The sequence below is a fragment of the Leuresthes tenuis genome, unplaced genomic scaffold (genome assembly GCF_036924035.1).
Source record: "Leuresthes tenuis unplaced genomic scaffold, fLeuTen1.0.hap1 SCAF_14, whole genome shotgun sequence".
Classification (NCBI taxonomy): Eukaryota; Metazoa; Chordata; class Actinopteri; order Atheriniformes; family Atherinopsidae; genus Leuresthes; species Leuresthes tenuis.
In genome coordinates this window covers 12,462,682-12,479,550 of record NW_027325368.1, presented here as the reverse complement: position 1 = coordinate 12,479,550, position 16,869 = coordinate 12,462,682, and the positions used below count along the sequence as shown (strand labels likewise).

The following is a 16,869-nucleotide window of genomic DNA, read 5'->3' as shown; positions in this document are numbered from 1 at the left end:
CTCAGGGTTTGTTCATGGCAGAATGTAGGCATCTAGTTTCACGACAAGGAGAGTGAACGGTTTTCATTATTCACCCAAAACGGATGGGCTTGCGTGCTGTCCTCCAAAAAACACACAGTGAGTAGCCCATGGAAATGATGCTGCTTGACAGCCAACTGCTGATTTATGAAAATGAACTTGATCCAGAATGGGCATGATCACAACAGATTTAATCAAAAAAGACTCCAACACAGAGTAGATCTTTGTCCACTCTGACTCGTGTCTTTTCTGTGACAGAGCAAAGCTAAAGGACCAGCATCAACGCTAACGCATGCAAAAGCTGCCTTCACCTCAGTCAAATTCTTTTGGCTGCCTTGTGGTACCAATGCAGAGCTACCATTAACAAGCCCTTACATATTGTGTTTGCCACCAATTCAGAAATTCAAAACAATTTTACTGATTCCCTCAAAGTTTAATTTCCAAGCTTCGTGGGCCTTGATGGGTTGTATGCCTGATTTAGTAGCTTATAAAAATACTTGACGGATTGGACACAGTTGTTGAACAACAAATGGTCAGAACAAGGGTTGTACCATATGACAGATCTTATCTGAAAGGGGCCAAACACCTAAAAGACAACAAACATAAATTGTGGACACCGTTTAGTTTCTGGATACACAGTTCCTGTGTTACTTTATATTCAGACAGTGTATTACTGACAGACTGAATATCATTGCTGTTTAATAGAATTCATTAAAGCCTAGCATTTTTGAAAGGCTCATGAAGTCTACTTTGTCACTGACCACCATTACTTAGTATTGTTATTAATTAACTTCTTTATCAGCACTGTCCTTTTCTAGATAGGTTTGAAGCTTTAGTCATAGGAAAAGGAGAGTGATGTCGATGTAATGCCAGCCAGCCTACAGCTGTTACAAAGATGAGGAGCAAAACGGACTCTGAAACTGTGCTGATCTCATTGGCATGCAGCAGCAGTCGGTTCAGACTCGATTCAGATAAAGTGCTAAAAAAATCAGTAAAAAAAACCCCAACAGGCTACATGTGCTTCTATTTTTTGATCCACAATCACTGACCTTGACTGTTTGCACTGCCTCCATCTCAGTAGTAAAACTTACTGGAAGGCTTGGGGTTTCAGTTAATTTTTGCACCATACGGTATCTCTCCATCATCAACCCTAAAACAGTGGCGTGCTGTTGCACCTTTCAGCAGGTCCCTCCCTCCACAGGCCTTCACACCTGTCTCTTCCTGTCAGGAGCCCAGAAATAGTGCACTGCAGTAGTGTGTTTCTCATAGGGGTGGGTAGCCATGTGACCTCAGAAACAATAGTACCTGTAGAGATGCCTGAGTAAAAATAGCAGAGCCTTCATCTTCTCCTGCAGATCAGGCAGGGTGAGGGGAGGGGGGCTTCCCCTGAATTTCATTAATCTCAGAGTGTCTGCAGTTATATATCACACAGGATTACATAACAGAGAATCACATTAAAAAAGCTGCATCTTCCAAGAAGGTGTGGGTGCAGATGAGCCTGATGCATCTTGGCAGCTTTGAAGTAGCCTGTTTTCGTGACGATCTAGTTAAAGAACAGGTCTCCCTTCTCTTGGGGATGCTGCTGATGCAGTGTTCAGTAAGCAGTGGGAGGGTGAACAATTGTGGGTGGATAGGAGTGAGTTTAGGTAGAAGAGATGCAGAAGAATAGAAGAGGATGGGGAGTAAGAGAATAAGCAGAAGAATATCACATTTTTGTATAGTTTCTGTGGCTTAGTTTTGCTTTTCATTAGCCAAAAACTAAATTTTCAGGCCATTAAGCCGTTTGAATCCCTTTGGGAAACACAAGTGAAGGATGCATGAGCAGTGCGTCGATGTGTGCATCATATTCAGACACACAAAACCTTGGCGGCATTGGAAAAAAATGAAAATTTAGCGTGAGCAGGAGGTGCTGGAGGTTATCTAATTTCAAGCCTCAAGTCAAGTCTCAATAAGCCTTTAATGTTGAATAATAATGTGTACTTTGCACGCTCTGCATACAAGATGCTTTCCATTAAATGCATTTGAGTGGCCTTCATTAAATGTAATACATACAGTGGGGTACATCGGTATCTTAAGTGCAGTAAATTTCAATTTTATTCATTAAACACCCATTTTGGAAATTCCGATAATTTGTTTTTGGTGAAAAGGCACTAAAACCATTGTTATTGAAATTAATGCAGGCCTAGTATCAGAAGCATTCAGGCCGTATAATATACAGACATAGCTCCTACAAAAAGTTATGTGCTTTGGAACAACATTCCCATGGACGTTTGCCTTTCAGTCTTAACTGTACTTGCATGACAGCATCCTGCAATAACACTACGTGCAGAACTGCTAAAGTTTTTAATTATGTCATTTGTACAGCAGATATGTGCTGTAAGGGAAAACATTTTACAATAAACAGATACGATACATTTATGCAATAATTAATACATAAAATGTGAAATAAATTGATCATTTTGCTTGTAAGTTTCAGCTGATTGATTTAACTTTTAATTAGTTCTTTTTCCCTTCTGTCTCATTACATTTTCTTTTTCCATGAATTTTGTTTTGTCATTTTTCTTTATTCACAGATGCTTTTAGTTTTCTATAATTTTCCCTTTGCATTTTCTCCCCATATTTATTTCTGAGATTCATTGTTTTATTCATTGTTGTTTTTCCCTTTCCATTTCTGTTTGCCATGGGCTCAGCTTCTCACTAATTGGATGATCAAAAAGGGTGTCAAGATCCCTTTTTTTCACAAAATGGCGTCATAAACCGGAAGTGGCAAAAATGGTACTTTCTGTCTGGCAGCTACAATACAAATAGCTTCTTTATCCAACAGGCTGTGGCAGCATGTTCTCAATCAGTCACTAATTGATCTGCTCAACCTAGAGTTGTTCTTTATGGATTTCAAAACAAAAAGCTAAGCAACGTGGTTAACTGCATTTAGGCCAATATTCTAACTGCAATTTAAGCTAGCTGCTTAAAGCTAGCAGCTATCTGTCTCTGCAGCTGTGTTGTGAAATATGACATGCAGCCCCCCTCATCTGCATAATGAAGCAGAAATGCATATATGAATGTAAATAAGGAGACAGGTGTAAAAAGGAAACAAGAAAAAAATTAATAAATGGTGAAAACGCAATAGGCGGTAAGGGAGAAGAAATAAAACATTTAAAAAAAATTAAAAATGACTAATTGGAAAAAAATGTCAAATTAAAGTAAAAAACAAATGTAAGATTTGAGGTAAAAACAGAAAAATATACATGGAAAATAACAAATAGGGATAAAAAGAAAGTTCTTTGGAAATTCTTTTAGTTTTGTTCTATCAAGGAGGTGTCAAAACCTGACAGGGCTTCTGCAGTGAAATTTCAGAAAGAGGTGCACAAACTGTATATTCAGCATGCTTTGGTACTCTGCAGAGAGTCAGATCTTCTGATCAGCAGTTTTGATCTCCTCACTTTTAAATTTGACAATGAAAAAAGCGACATTGATGAGTGTATGTGTGTATATTATTACCTTTGTGAGTATGCTGAGCTGTCACGCTTGTTTATTAAAGTCCCAGCTCATCCATTTTTCTTTTAAAAATTCAGTCTTGGTTGGCAGTATGATGAAAGCCCAACACGCCTTTTTTCGTCAAAGGCACATTGCAGGAAATACTTGCTGGGCACCATTACTCAGTGTCTCCACATCCACTTTAATCAGGTCAGGTTTTCTGGTTTGTCTTGACCTGCTGCTCATGCTCACATCATGCTGGACTGAAACAAGGAGCATGATGGAATGCCTCCTCCTCCTGCTCTGATGTACCTGGCAGCCACAAGATGATATGTCATTATGTTAAGGGCACCTAAAAATGTCACAGGGAGCTTGTAGTGTAACAGCTCCATATTGACTTTGACAGATAGAGCTGTTGAGAAACTTTACCAATTAGGACACAGATGTTTGGTGTGACCTCCCCTTCCTTGAAGTCATTCAGTGAGTATAGACAGTGACTGAGCAGGAACTTAGCCTGTGTGTACGCCTGTCTGACTGAGGGCATGATAGATAGAAGTGGTTATAGATTTACCATAAATGTTTTTTTTAGGTTTTCAGATTTCATGCAAGAGCCCCACTTTTGAATCATTTGCAATATGTCAAGCCTCAGGATGCTGCAGTTTGATTATTTTGATATTGCAAAACCATATGTGACTGTTTTTAAGGCAAATTTTGTGTTTTTAGTTTATTCCTGTATCTGTTGCTTGTTTGTAACCATGGTGCTGGTGCCATTTAACTTGAGCTATTGGAGCGTGGATTAATAGCCAGTCAGTTGTGGGACTTAGTCTCCTCAAGATTTTAATTTTTTTTACTGGCTGGTCAGACATTCTCATCAGTCACAGATATGCTAGTTAAATGAACATAATAACAATTAATCCCACGCTGAATGCTGAAGTGATGGTGCATCACGGCCCCAAAGCCATTATCTGTGGAAAAATGATTGCATAATTATTTGCAGCCAGCCAGCAGTGTTGTGTAAAGAGAATAAATCAGAGTTTTTATTTTGCAAACCTGGGGTTCATGAACTGCATCGGCTTAATAGATGCAAATATTTGTGTTAGTTCAGCCTGCAGCTGTTCCATACATTTCCATGTTAGTAGCACTGATGGCCTGCAGGGAAGGATAGCATTCTGACTGGCTTCTTTCTGAAAACGGTGTTGTTGACTTCCTAACGAAGCTCCCAGCCTATTGTCTTAGCATGCATGGGTGGTACAGGAATGAAGACAAAAGGCGTGGGAAATTACATGGGAGCTTGTGCCTAAATGTGTCGCTATTCTTGGCCCTCTGTTTGGAACAGCATAGAAAGAAAAGCCTTGAAGAGTAAAAATTTTATGTAATCGCTGATATTATTCATTAGCATCTAAACGCCATCACTGGAAATTGTGGAAAGGATGAAAAAAGACCTTTACTAAAGTCAAGTTTGCTCACTTTACTGTGTCTTAACGAGATGATATCTTTTTGTGGTCAACAGATGTGACTGGCAGTTCCATTTACTTTCACAACTGTAGGATTGTTGCAACAGGGTGGTGGTGAGATGCAAAAAGGCAGCTGGAAGTCAGATTTCATGTTGTTTTTAGAGGAAGGAAACTGAAGAAAAAGAATCATGATAGCAGGATTGCTTTAATGCTGCAAACACTGGAAAGTTGTAATTAGTCCTCTGACGAGTGACAGCTCAAAATCGTGTCCTTAAATTTCTTTAATGGCAGAATGAAGAGATTTATTTTGGTTTATTCTGGTTTTAAGACCATCCTTGGTAATTATTTTCCATAGATTAAAACACTAATACGAAGCAAATCTTATCCCTCCTCTCTGATATAGATCTTTGAGGGTTTTTTTCATGTAATGATACATAATTATGCCGACATTAATGCCACTCGTAGATTTCAATAAGACTTACAGAATGCAATAACTCATCAAAGCGTCGGCATAAAAGTGCAGGCAAATTTTTAAAGATGACACGAGAAGTAAACTAATGTGTAGAAGAAGAGGACTGGGAGCCACCAGCCCACACAAACCTGACCGTGAAAGTCTGTGCAGCTTCCTCCCACATTCACTCTGTGGTCATTTTGTCATCTTCTACAAACCAGTTTATTGCCTCTGTGTTTCCCTGGCCTTTCTCAGTTAGTGAATTTCAGATGGACCATTCTCTTGTTAATTCCATTCTCTCTAGCTAAGTCTGCATCCCTCCCCTACAGTTTTCTACACCTTGAATTTCTTCAACAGACTGGAATACATGGAATACATTGGCTGGCAGAGTGATTGTGGTGCTTGTGTGTGGGTAAAGACAAAAAGTCATCCATCCATGCGTGTGTGCACTTGCATACAAGTAAACACACAGCAAACAAGCAGATATCCTTTAGTATTTTTTCTCTGTCAAAGGAAACAGGAAAATTAGCAGTTGGCATATGGATGGCAACATTTTGATGATGGAGCCTCATGCTGCCTGCAGCTGAGGTTACACAGCTAATACACACTGTCAATGACTCCCTCTCATTCAGTTTCTTACATTGTCCGTCTCGGTCTTTCTCTCACAAACACTGCTCAAATGCACACGCTCTCTCTCAAAACCTGAATTTCAGAGACAGAAGCGTCTGGAATTTTTTCACAGCCTCCCACAGACGTCCTCGAACCTATCATTTTCTCTGCAGTGGAGCAATAGTGATGTATGCTCGTCGCTGGTGCAGCTGAATTTTAAAAAGCTCTACGCCCACGCTCGCTACCACTACTGCAAGCGTAATTATCATAAACTTTCCTCGCTGTCTGTAGCCACCATGCTTCTGTGTTTGATCCAACGTTAATTCAGTCTTAACGAACAGAGGGGAGGATGGAACTGGGGCTGGTAAATTTACATTGTTTTGGAAATTGTTTGGTCATTGTGCCATCGCCTGGGTGTCGGGAAATCAGAGGCATATTTTTACTGAGTGTTTATTAGTGTGTCCAAGAACTTGAACTCATGCATGCACAGATTGTCTTGTATCTCACATCTAAACTGTTTGTTTATACTATGTCTGTGTCTTAGTCTCTTAAAGGCATCTGTGAATCAGAGCTGTTGCACATTAATTTAGGTGAGAAGCACCTCATTTCAGGTTTCAACTATTGCAAGAAGTCCTGTGTTTCTTGAACAAAATATTCTTCAGAGCTTTCTTTAGGGTTTGCAGACCTATTTGTTATTCTTTTTTGTCCCAGGTAGTCACACCATGTGTCAAATATGCCACACACAGCTGAGGAGTCACACCGTGTGTTATGTATGCCACACACAGCTGAGGAGTCACACCGTGTGTTATGTATGCCACACACAGCTGAGGAGCCACACTGTGTGTTTTATATGCCACACGCAGCTGAGGAGTCACACCCTGTGAAGCAGCAATGTTACAGAGAATCTCTACCACGACTGCAGTCAATTATTGTTTAATGAAATTATTTATTCACTTTTCTCCTGGGAGGATTAAGTGACAGATTTTTCGATGCCACAGTGGTCTAATCAGTCCAGGACTATGTTGATGGAATGGAATTCACAACAGTGTGGTAAACCCCATGAATGTGGAACTGTAACCAAGCTGTGAAGAAGCCATAGCTTGCAATTATGAATTCAGGCAGCTTTAAAAATCCCCTTTGAAATTAAGATGATCATGGGATATCATTAGTGATGATGATTGCTCTATAAAATGTCAGAAAGTAGTGAAACTCAATTGGTATCAGCCAGTTAAATGGATGACATCATTTATCACTCCCATTGATATGGACAGAGGATGTCCAGCTCCACTCATTTCTCAGATTGTACGCCCTTGTGTGTTGTTCCTCCCAAATGTGATTGGAGTGTTGGAGGCGAGGAAGAGACAAGATGAGAGTAGTCTAGGTAACAGGCACAAGACGCCATTTCTCAGCTGCCATCCTGTTAAACCAATAATTAAATTTGACGTCTGGCGCAGCTGCATAATCTGCCTCTGGTTTTGGAAGCCTGGTCTTTCCTTCAAATATATATTTAATAAAGGTTTAATTGTTCTTCTGTAATATGTTGTGAGTTTCACCTCAGTGACACTGTACAATTAAAACATGTTTGAAAGTGGAATAAAAAATGGCATTGAAGCTTTAGCAGACATACCAGTGACTACATACACTAAGTCATGGACTGACTTAATTCTGCCAAACTAATTCAGTTCTGGGAAATTGCAACAACCAGTTTTGTCAGGTTCTAACAGCTTGTAGCGGTCAATAAATGCTAGTTTTTTCAGTTTAATTTTGAAAAGCCAAATAAGATATTTGAGAGGTAAGTTGGTCCCATTCAGTTTGAATGAGTAGGCATGTCCGAACGTTGACTTGTACTTGATGTACGCATATTATATCTAGGAATGTGCAGTAAGAATTTATTTGTTTTTCCCTGTATTTACTTTACCTCTTAAAATTTGTCCTTCTTTTGTCCAAAAAGAGCTACTTAAAAGCAACCAATTAGTATTTGAATGATAAAGGCTCATGCAGAGTCTCATCCAAAGATTGATTAGCAATTCAGAATTGATGTGTCTGGTCTGAAATGACGCTCATCACGGTTCATGACTCTGTCCAGTGAGGTAAGAAATCTCAGAGTATTTCTGATAACTGCGAATGATTTCCTCTAGTTTCTCCCTTGAAGACGTTGCACTCACATGTTCACACAGTACTATATTTAAAGCATGACATCAGTACCTCTGAAAAGTCATGAAATTTTTTTTGATCTCATTAAACCATGTGAGTCACTGTCACAAGCTTTGGCACTGATTTGTCATGCTGTGCTCTCACTTAACACTTCTGAATGATGTAGAAGTTATGTACTGTATGCGCTTTCAGGAAGTAGGTAACACCGGAGGTTTTATCCCCATACTTGATTCTGGAGAATGTTGGATGATTAACTGGTGATAGTGTTGCTACTGCTGCTTAAGTGTGAATGAGGTCAGCAACGCTTTACAGACAAAAAAGAAACCGAGCTAATCAGCGCTAGTCAAGCAGGTAGCTGGAGTTGAATGATGTGTAAGACGCAGAATCTCTCTTCCACTTACCATCTTTAGACAAAACCACCCGCCTGTCTTCATGACAGAGCCACATATGTGCATGTCTGTCTTCTTCACACTGACTCATGATCTGATGCTGATGAGGGGTTAGCAAGCTTTACTCATGTGGCTTGGATGCGTCCTGCAGTCTGCTAGACTAAACCAGTGTTTGTCGCTCATACTGTCTGGGTCTTTATATAAACACTCCAGCACAGACTGGCTGTCATTCTGTTATGTCGCCTGTTCAGACATATCTGTCCTGTGGTTCCTGCTAATAAGTAATTCGGAAAAATATCACAACCCCTGAAAATCACTTAAGCTCTGACGGTGATTGATGTTGCTGTGGAACTATTTCCATTCAGCCTCTCACTAACCTTCAGATTAGTAGAGTAGGGCAGTGTGTAGAGTGAGTGAGGTTTAACTGTAAAAGTAGGTCTATACATGCTGTAACTTTAATCTAGTGTTTCTTAAATTTCTTAGACATCGTCAGATTTCCACGTGAGGAAGTCTTAAAAGTACATAAGAGAATTAATTTACACTAGTTAAACTGAATTAAATGTATAATAACTTCCATCTTTATTGAAGCAAATGATCTGTGTAGCAATAACTGCAACTAATTGATTGTCCATTTGTCCTGCTCTTTAACTTGGTGGAATTTTAGTTGACAGCTCCAATTCTGGGCCGTTTGTGAGTTTCTTCACATTAACTACTTGCTTCATGTCCTCCCATAACATTTCTGTTGGATTAAGGTTTGGACTGTGATTTAGCCATTCCAAGACATTAGCTTGATTCTTCGTTATTCCTCCATCAATCTTAGGAAGCCGTCCTGGCCCAGATGATGCTACTACTCCTGTGTTTTGCAGATAGAATAGGGATTTTTTTTTGCTGGACATCAGTCTGGTTTTTTTTTTTCAAACATAACATGGTTATTTTAAATAAAAATGTATTACTTTGATCTCATTCATCAACACAACATTTTTCCCAGCAGCCTTCGGGCTTCTCCACATGATCTTGAGCAATCTGCCAACTGATGGTGGACTAATGGACATTAAAGTATGCCAGTGTGAGAGAAACTTGCTGTAGCTTAAAGGTTACTATAGGAACTTTGTGACCTTGCAGACTGTTACACACCTCGCTCTTCAAGTGATCTTTTCTGGTCAACCACTCGGCAAAATCAATTTCAGTGTCATTCTTCTTGAAATATTTGCTTACGAAGAAAGGTTTCTATTAAAGATAACAACAAGTTAAAAATACACGCGCGTTGCAAAAATGTGTTACAAATCACACAGAATATCTCTCAGGGCCTGTCTGGTCTACCTGAAGGGAAGCCGTGTTGTCAACACGACTGTTCACTCCTGTTTTTCAGTGACACACACAGATTAGATTGAGTAGATGTGTACACACAGATATGGAGCGCGAATCAGGAATCTCAAAACTCACCAATCCAGTTTTTCTGAAAGGTTTTCCTCCCAACTTCAACTGCACTGTACTAGTAACATGTAGCTGTGGGACAGAGGAGGACAGACAGGAACTCAAGAGAACCTCTGTTAATGGGTCAGCACTTTGAAATCCCTGGATTTACCCAGCCCAGACTTCATCTGGACAAGACCAAAACAACAAAGACAACAGGATAGTGGATTAACTGTAATCCTATCAGTGTTTCTTGCTGCTAACTGACACCTGCATTACGAATTACAAGGAGGAAACAACTCGGAGTGAACCGCAGCACATGACTCGTCTTAGTCATTTGGACAGGCTGTCCAGTTACTGCTCAGGATCCTACTAGTAACCATTGTTATGAAAGAAACACCACAGCTACAGCATGATGCAGATGACAAAAGAATATTTTTGTTGTTGCCAGGCTGGACACAGCCATAACAGAGCTGAGAACTGAGCTTCAGGGAGAGTGTCACTGCAGTATCTAAAAGAAGCATAAGATGAAGAAAACTAGGAGGATATTTTGAGTCCTCTTCGGTGAAGCCCATTTGAAATTATAGGTTGACCATGTTGAGCTGCTTTGGGTGTCGCAGGCAAACTCGAGACCCCTCTATCCAGTGGAGTGAAAAGGATTCTTTGCTCCATGAGGAGGCACAGTTCATTTCAAACCCCTGCTTCCCAGACACAGGTAACAGCTGGCACAGTGAGCTCTCACAACATATTGAGAATCAATTTTATTTTAATACTGAAACATTTCATTGGTGGTTTATATTTGCATGTTTTTACACATGCCCTTAAATGTTTCCTGGAAAATTCCTAAAATGCTTTTGATTATATGGATTATATGTTGGGTAATGTAACAAGATTTTGAGTTTATATCAGCTAAAGAGAGATTTATTCAGATCTCATGACACAATAACTCTATATACTCATTACTCTTGCACAGCTGGTTACCTGATTAACATCAATCAGTGACCACTTACCTTCACCTACCTTCACACACTCCCCGTTCCACCAGGATTGTTCTCTTAATGACCACAAAGGGGCAGTGTTCCAGCCCTAACCACACTATAGGTGCTGCAAAGTTGTTCAGGTTAAATCTAGCTTGGTTCAGATAAGATTTCTTTGCAATACTTTTGCAACATAGAATAAAAATGTAGGAAATTGAGCAGGAAATGAAAAGGCTGTCGGTTCATTTCATCCCTAACATTTAATTATGCCAGTAGATCTCAGTAGTTCAATGTGCTTATTTTCCGAATGAAATTCAAGTCTAAACATCCTTTTGAGTTAATGTGCAGTCATGTTGAGATGTCATTTTACATAATGTCTAATGTACTACTTTCTGCACGGTAGCCATCAGTGCTTTAAAAAGAATACAATTTCCTCACCATAAATAGCTGTCAGCCAATCTTGGAATTAAGGTTAAGCTCTCCCACTGAGTGTAGGCTGCAGTGGGAGGTACTGGAAGCATGGTGTGTGGTTGTGTGGTAAATCCATGTTGCCAACACAGGTTAAGTGTTCTCATAGATCCTGGAGTATTTTTCTATTGGGAAATATTTCTCTGTTAAAGTTATCTGACCTCATTGTAAAGTGTGTCTTTGCCAGATCCTTAAAATGAACATGTATAGATGGTTGAATGTAGGTGAAATAACAAAGTATCTGGCGGTCTTTTACAACCCATTCCTTCCTCCTGTTGTAGAACTAAGCTGTAGTAGAACCCCTTTTTGTGTTTTGCAATTGGTCAGTAGGACACAAACTGTCCATTCATGGCTGTTTGTTGTGGATTGTCTGATTACAGCAGTGTGTAATCAGCTCTGCCTTCTCTCAATCTCATGTTCACTTTTGTCTGTATATCTCTGGGGGCTTCGAGCAGCACTGGAAAAGCAGGAGGCGTGTTCTAATGCCCTTGGGATCCACTCCTTGTTTTCCTTGTGTCCCGGGGGTTGGAAGGCAGCTGAAAGTTCAAACAGAGACACACTCCCTCATGCTCTGCATGGCAAGAGCTCAGAGATTAAGGGGTTTGTCTGGAGCGCCAGCAGCAAGGATTGCTCACAGTTCGCAACTCGCAACTTGCCAAAGAAGAATGATTCAGGGCTTTTTTTTTTCATCTGTTATAGATGACTTTTTTGTAAAAGAACCAGTGGCAAACCTGTTTTTCTTATGGCCAGCTGCTTGTACAGGACAGGTAGAAAAGTGTGGAGAGAAATCAGCTACCATCTAAATGTCTGCGTCAGTCCAGTCTTCTAAGTAAAGGAGCCAGAGGATGCAGGTGGCAGCGAAGCTTTGCACTTGTTTGAAGCTTTTTTTCCCATGTCAAAGGTTGGAGGATTATACCTGGCATAGGAATTTGGACTTCAAATGAAAGACTTTATGAGCTGACTCTCAGCTCCCAGGCAGTGAGCAGTGGGCTGTGTTACATGCTTGTTTTTGTGTGTGAATGAGGTAGTATGTTTCAATCTGCTTTAGTGAAGTGCGATGCTGTTCCTTAGCAGTGGGACTGTGGATACGACCCCAAGGAATACCATTGTTGGACATCCGCACCAGGGAATAACTGTCTACCACATTTCTGTAATCCTGAAAGAATCGCAAGGAGATGCAGCAGCGTCAGAGCCAAAAATGGGCCAGGTCACTCACAACCTGGTGGACGACTGCCAGCCAAAAGGAGAGCTAATGAATCTAGTGCCAATGGAGAACAGCCCCAGGCTGGGCAGGGCACGGCAGGACCTCAACAGGTGGCCCTCCTTGAGCTGCACGAACAGAGCTGGGAGGCAAAGAGAGGAGGTAGTTCTGGAAGAGAGTGAAGAGGAGGTGGAGGGAAAAATGAGGACAGACAGGTTTATGAAACAACCCTCCAAGAACTCAGAAATTTTCTCAGAACACAACAGAGACGTGGAAGAGCTAACAACTCAGACAGACACCCAGGAGCAACAAATTCAGAGCTCAACATCATGCTCTGTCACCGTCCGTTCTGAGGGGCTTGTCCATGGGGGCCATGTCAGGGTTACAGGCCATAGCTCTCTGCCGCGGGCTGTGTTACGAAGGCCATGTCAGGATGAAGCCGGGCTCGACAGGAGAAAGATAAGCATGTATGACGGCCCTGTTGAGCAGCAAAAGGATTCTCAATCTGAACAAGAAAGACGGCTGCGGAGGCCAAGGAGTGTTTGCATGCTGGCAGGCCAAGGCCCTGTCCTATCAGAACCCCAGGCCCAGCAACTCTCCAAAAGGACAGGAAACATAGAAGATAATCAGCAGTGCAGGAGCAGGAAGGCTGAGTTGAGGGCAGTGGATGGCCTCAATCATATCTTGTCGCAGGGGCCATTGGCCCCTACAGAGGTCTCCTTCCGGGCTCGCCAGAGGAGCTGGAAGCCCAGGCCTGTTAGTATGACAGTCCTGGAGCTAAGAAAGAGGGGCTCTGATGATGAGATTGACAGCCATAGGAACTGTGGCCACACAGGCAGCAATGGAGGAGGATTTCTCAAAGGGGGCTTCCGCTGGAGACTGTTTGGCAAAGCATCTCAGGATAAGAGCAAAGACAAGGAGGCAATCAAAGATGCAAAATCCATCAAATCGGATTCTTCAAAAAGTACCCTAACCTCTTTAAGGCGGAGCCTCAGCATGCGAATCAGGAGGACTCCACCTCGTGACAAAACTAATTTTGGGTCTGAGCGGGAGTCAAAGGAGTATTCTCAAGTTAAGAGTTCTGCTGAGGAGACAACAATGTCCTCACGGCCTTTCTCATACCTCACAGGAAGAATGCTCCCAACTTCTAGTGAACAGACAGAAGATGGGAGCATGCAGTACATTCAGTACCACAGCAGGGGGAAGGTCAAGGTAATGGAAGTACCTGTATGTCCAACCAAACTGTCTTCCAAACCAGTTCAAGAAGAACCAAGCATATGGCAGCTCATAGCCAACCGTTTCAGGAGGAAAGAGCAGCCAAATAAATGTGAATCCCAGCAGTCCCAGAGCAAAGACACTGGGCAGTTTCCCCAGACTGGGAATAATAAGTCACAGCCCATCACCATAGAGACTCTGGCAGGCACTAACTCCCACAAAGGTCAAGGTAAGACCTGCAAGATTGCTGGATTTATTTTTCAGCTCAGCTCTCCATTTATAGCCCCTCATTCACTGCACCAAAAGTTATAGCTCAAAAAAGAAATGCGGAAGTGCACTTTTTTTCTTCCTTAAAAAAATGAGGGCAGGCAAATTAGAAACATGTGGGGAATTGAGAGTTTGGATGGCATTCAAAAATGTCTGGTTCCAGAGAGTCCTTTAGAATTCTATTTTGGGTACTTTATGTCTCCCAGGTTTTTCATGGTTAGACCTCCGGTTTCTATGCACTTACACAGCAGTTACTTTGCCTTATATAAGGGTTTTGTTGTTCAGTAAATGAGTAAGTAAGTACAGTAAAGTGAAATCAGCAGTGATTGATAAGAACATGTTATTCTGGCTTGTTTTACGGTGGGACAGCTGTGTGGTGCAACATATTGTCTCTGCTCAAAGCCTTAATATTGTTCTCTTACAAATGCAGCTTAAAGAATCAGCCTCAAAGCAGTCAGTGGCTGCAACAAGAATGCTTTTAGCAATCTCGTAGGACTATATTAAGAGGGCTTACATGCTATAATGATGGGGAGAGGAGAAATTGACTTAAGCACAATGTTTAAAGGTTAAATCTCACAGTGGAGTGTGTTTGTCCAGTTGCCCGGAAGAGCGGGCAGAGAGAGGCAAACATTTGTAACTATCTGAATTAATGGCTGCTATTCGCTGAGATTTGCTCCAGTTTCACACCTTCTCACAGAGACCCAATTAGTTATCTGTGACAACTTAATAATGACCTCTCTGGATGTCAGGTTGCACGTATCTTGAATTCACGCTCATTAAACCGGTCTTTAAGCAGCAAAGCAGATATTTTTAAAAAAAAAATTTATTCAAATACAAAGCTGTTAAAGTGCCCTGAGGTCGACCTTGTTGAGCCTCTCTCTATTTGTATTCTCATATGACATGTAACCAAGGATACCTATTTCTTAGTGGTGAAGTGTCAAGCTCTGTTTGTGCGTTGATTGTTCTGTAGAATCAGTCAGTCAGCCATTAGGAATGTAGGTGTGCCGATCAACCTGAGTAAAGTTGGGTGTTCAATGCCCTGGGCGGGACTCGCGCCTGTTGCTACCTGCCTAAGTGCTTGTTCTTAAATTAAATCCAGAAAGTTGAAGCCCAGTTCTCCCACAACTGAACACACACACTCAAGTTGTGCTCATGTGTATCTCTGAGGTTTGGGGGAAGGGAGTTTAAATGGGTAAGAAGTTTGAGGTGTCCCCGCCCCCACCTTTGGATGAACAAAGCCGTTCTGTGGTGTCTGCGGGTCCAGGAGTGATCAGTGAACCATGCACTGAGATGGGGGCTCTCCGGGGGTCTTTGGGAGAGAGGAGCGCTGGCTGCTCATGAGGCATAGGTGTTCAGCAGCCTACATATCAGGTGTAGGTTGAAATACAGAGAATAGGATTACAGATAGAACTATGTAACAAGTGTTAGCAGAGCAGTGACTTGGTTTTATCTTTTGAGAATTTGTCGGAAATTCCCTGTGAGTGTGTGTGTGATCCATGTTTGCATATTTTGAATCTGACATGAAAGTTATTCATGAGGACAGAATTCCCTTTGCTTCTTTTTGCTGTGTCTCATTTGATATCGCTCTATGTGAATTCCTGCCAACGGTAGTTCCTGTATCGCCCTTGTTTTGCTTTTGAAATGTGCTTGCTTGGAAACCTTCACATTGAAAAAGATTTGAAAAAAAGATTAATTTGTTAAGTGGGGGTCGGTAAAGCCTATATGTCACAGCTGGTAAACAATCCTTGAACACAAGGATTGTTTAAGGAAACTTGGACAAACATAACTGTAATAATGTCCTCCTCTGCTGCAAGGCCCAAGATGAGAGACATTAAAAAATGAGATATACAGTCTAGGCAGGAGTGCTAAGTGACTTAGGAGAGCTAAGACTGTGATTAAGTGACTATAACTTGTCTTTTAGCATGTGCCACTGCAAATATCAGCTTGACTACATTTGGTTCTTCACAATTGTGGTTCACTCGCAGAGCTGCATCCTGCTGTAGGAAACAGTTTCACCAACGTGTCTGAAATACATCCGAATTTGTGGATTCTTTGAATTTGGTTTTTCATTTTGACAAATAGTTTACATGAATCCATCAGCTAATGTTGCTGATGTTTGTTTTCTTGACAGATATAACCTTTGACATATACCTCTGACGGTTCCAAAAATGTTTTTTTTTTTTCAAATGCAAGACTTCTTGAAAACCCAGTTTGCTAATCTCATGTTAAATGTGAATGGTGTTTGAACCAGCATGTCCAGTTTAAGATGATCAGTACCCATCTGTAGAAAACAAAGGGCTTTAAGAGTTTTTAGCATGGCAGACCGTCATTGTCACTTACCCCTTTTGATAAATATAACTGCTTGGCTTTTGGGAGAACAGAGATGAGAGCTTTTTCTGGGATGTTTTCTTTATAAATGCTTTTTTTTCTTCTTCTTCTTTTTGGAGAGCTGCACTGAACAAGAAGATGCCACAGGGCCATTTTGTCAAGACACACTTGATAAAAGGAGCCAGACAGGGAATGTCGGTTGGTCATGAGGTTGGCAAATCATCGAAGTAGTTTGCTAGCTGAATTTGCACTCTGTAATTTCTGACAGTGGAAAAGCATGGTTGGAAAGTCAGAAAGGGTGTAAGTGTAGACCTCAAGGCTGTCCTCTCTCATTTAAAAAACCACTTCAGACTTTATACTTGAAGAAATGTATGTATGCATGTGCATGCACTCATACTTACAACAAAAATGTGTCCAGTTTTGCTGCTCATGCTGCATTTTCTTTTCTCTT

The 16,869-nt window shown here is 41.2% G+C and overlaps 1 protein-coding gene across 4 annotated transcripts in view; it reads left to right on the top strand.

Annotated features, from left to right (window-relative positions):
• agap3 (ArfGAP with GTPase domain, ankyrin repeat and PH domain 3) overlaps positions 1-16,869 on the top strand; it is a 119,961-nt gene that overhangs the window by 33,377 nt on the left and 69,715 nt on the right. Inside the window, exon 1 of one of the 4 annotated variants that reach the window (XM_072364497.1) lies at positions 10,514-10,677. The exons of 2 other annotated variants lie outside the window; for them this stretch is intronic. In XM_072364497.1, coding sequence (XP_072220598.1) covers positions 10,557-10,677 — 121 coding nt within the window. In that variant the 5' untranslated portion in view covers positions 10,514-10,556. Of the gene's footprint in view, positions 1-10,513; positions 10,678-12,301; positions 14,053-16,869 lie in introns of those variants that run through there. One more of the 4 variants, XM_072364495.1, reaches the window with a different exon arrangement.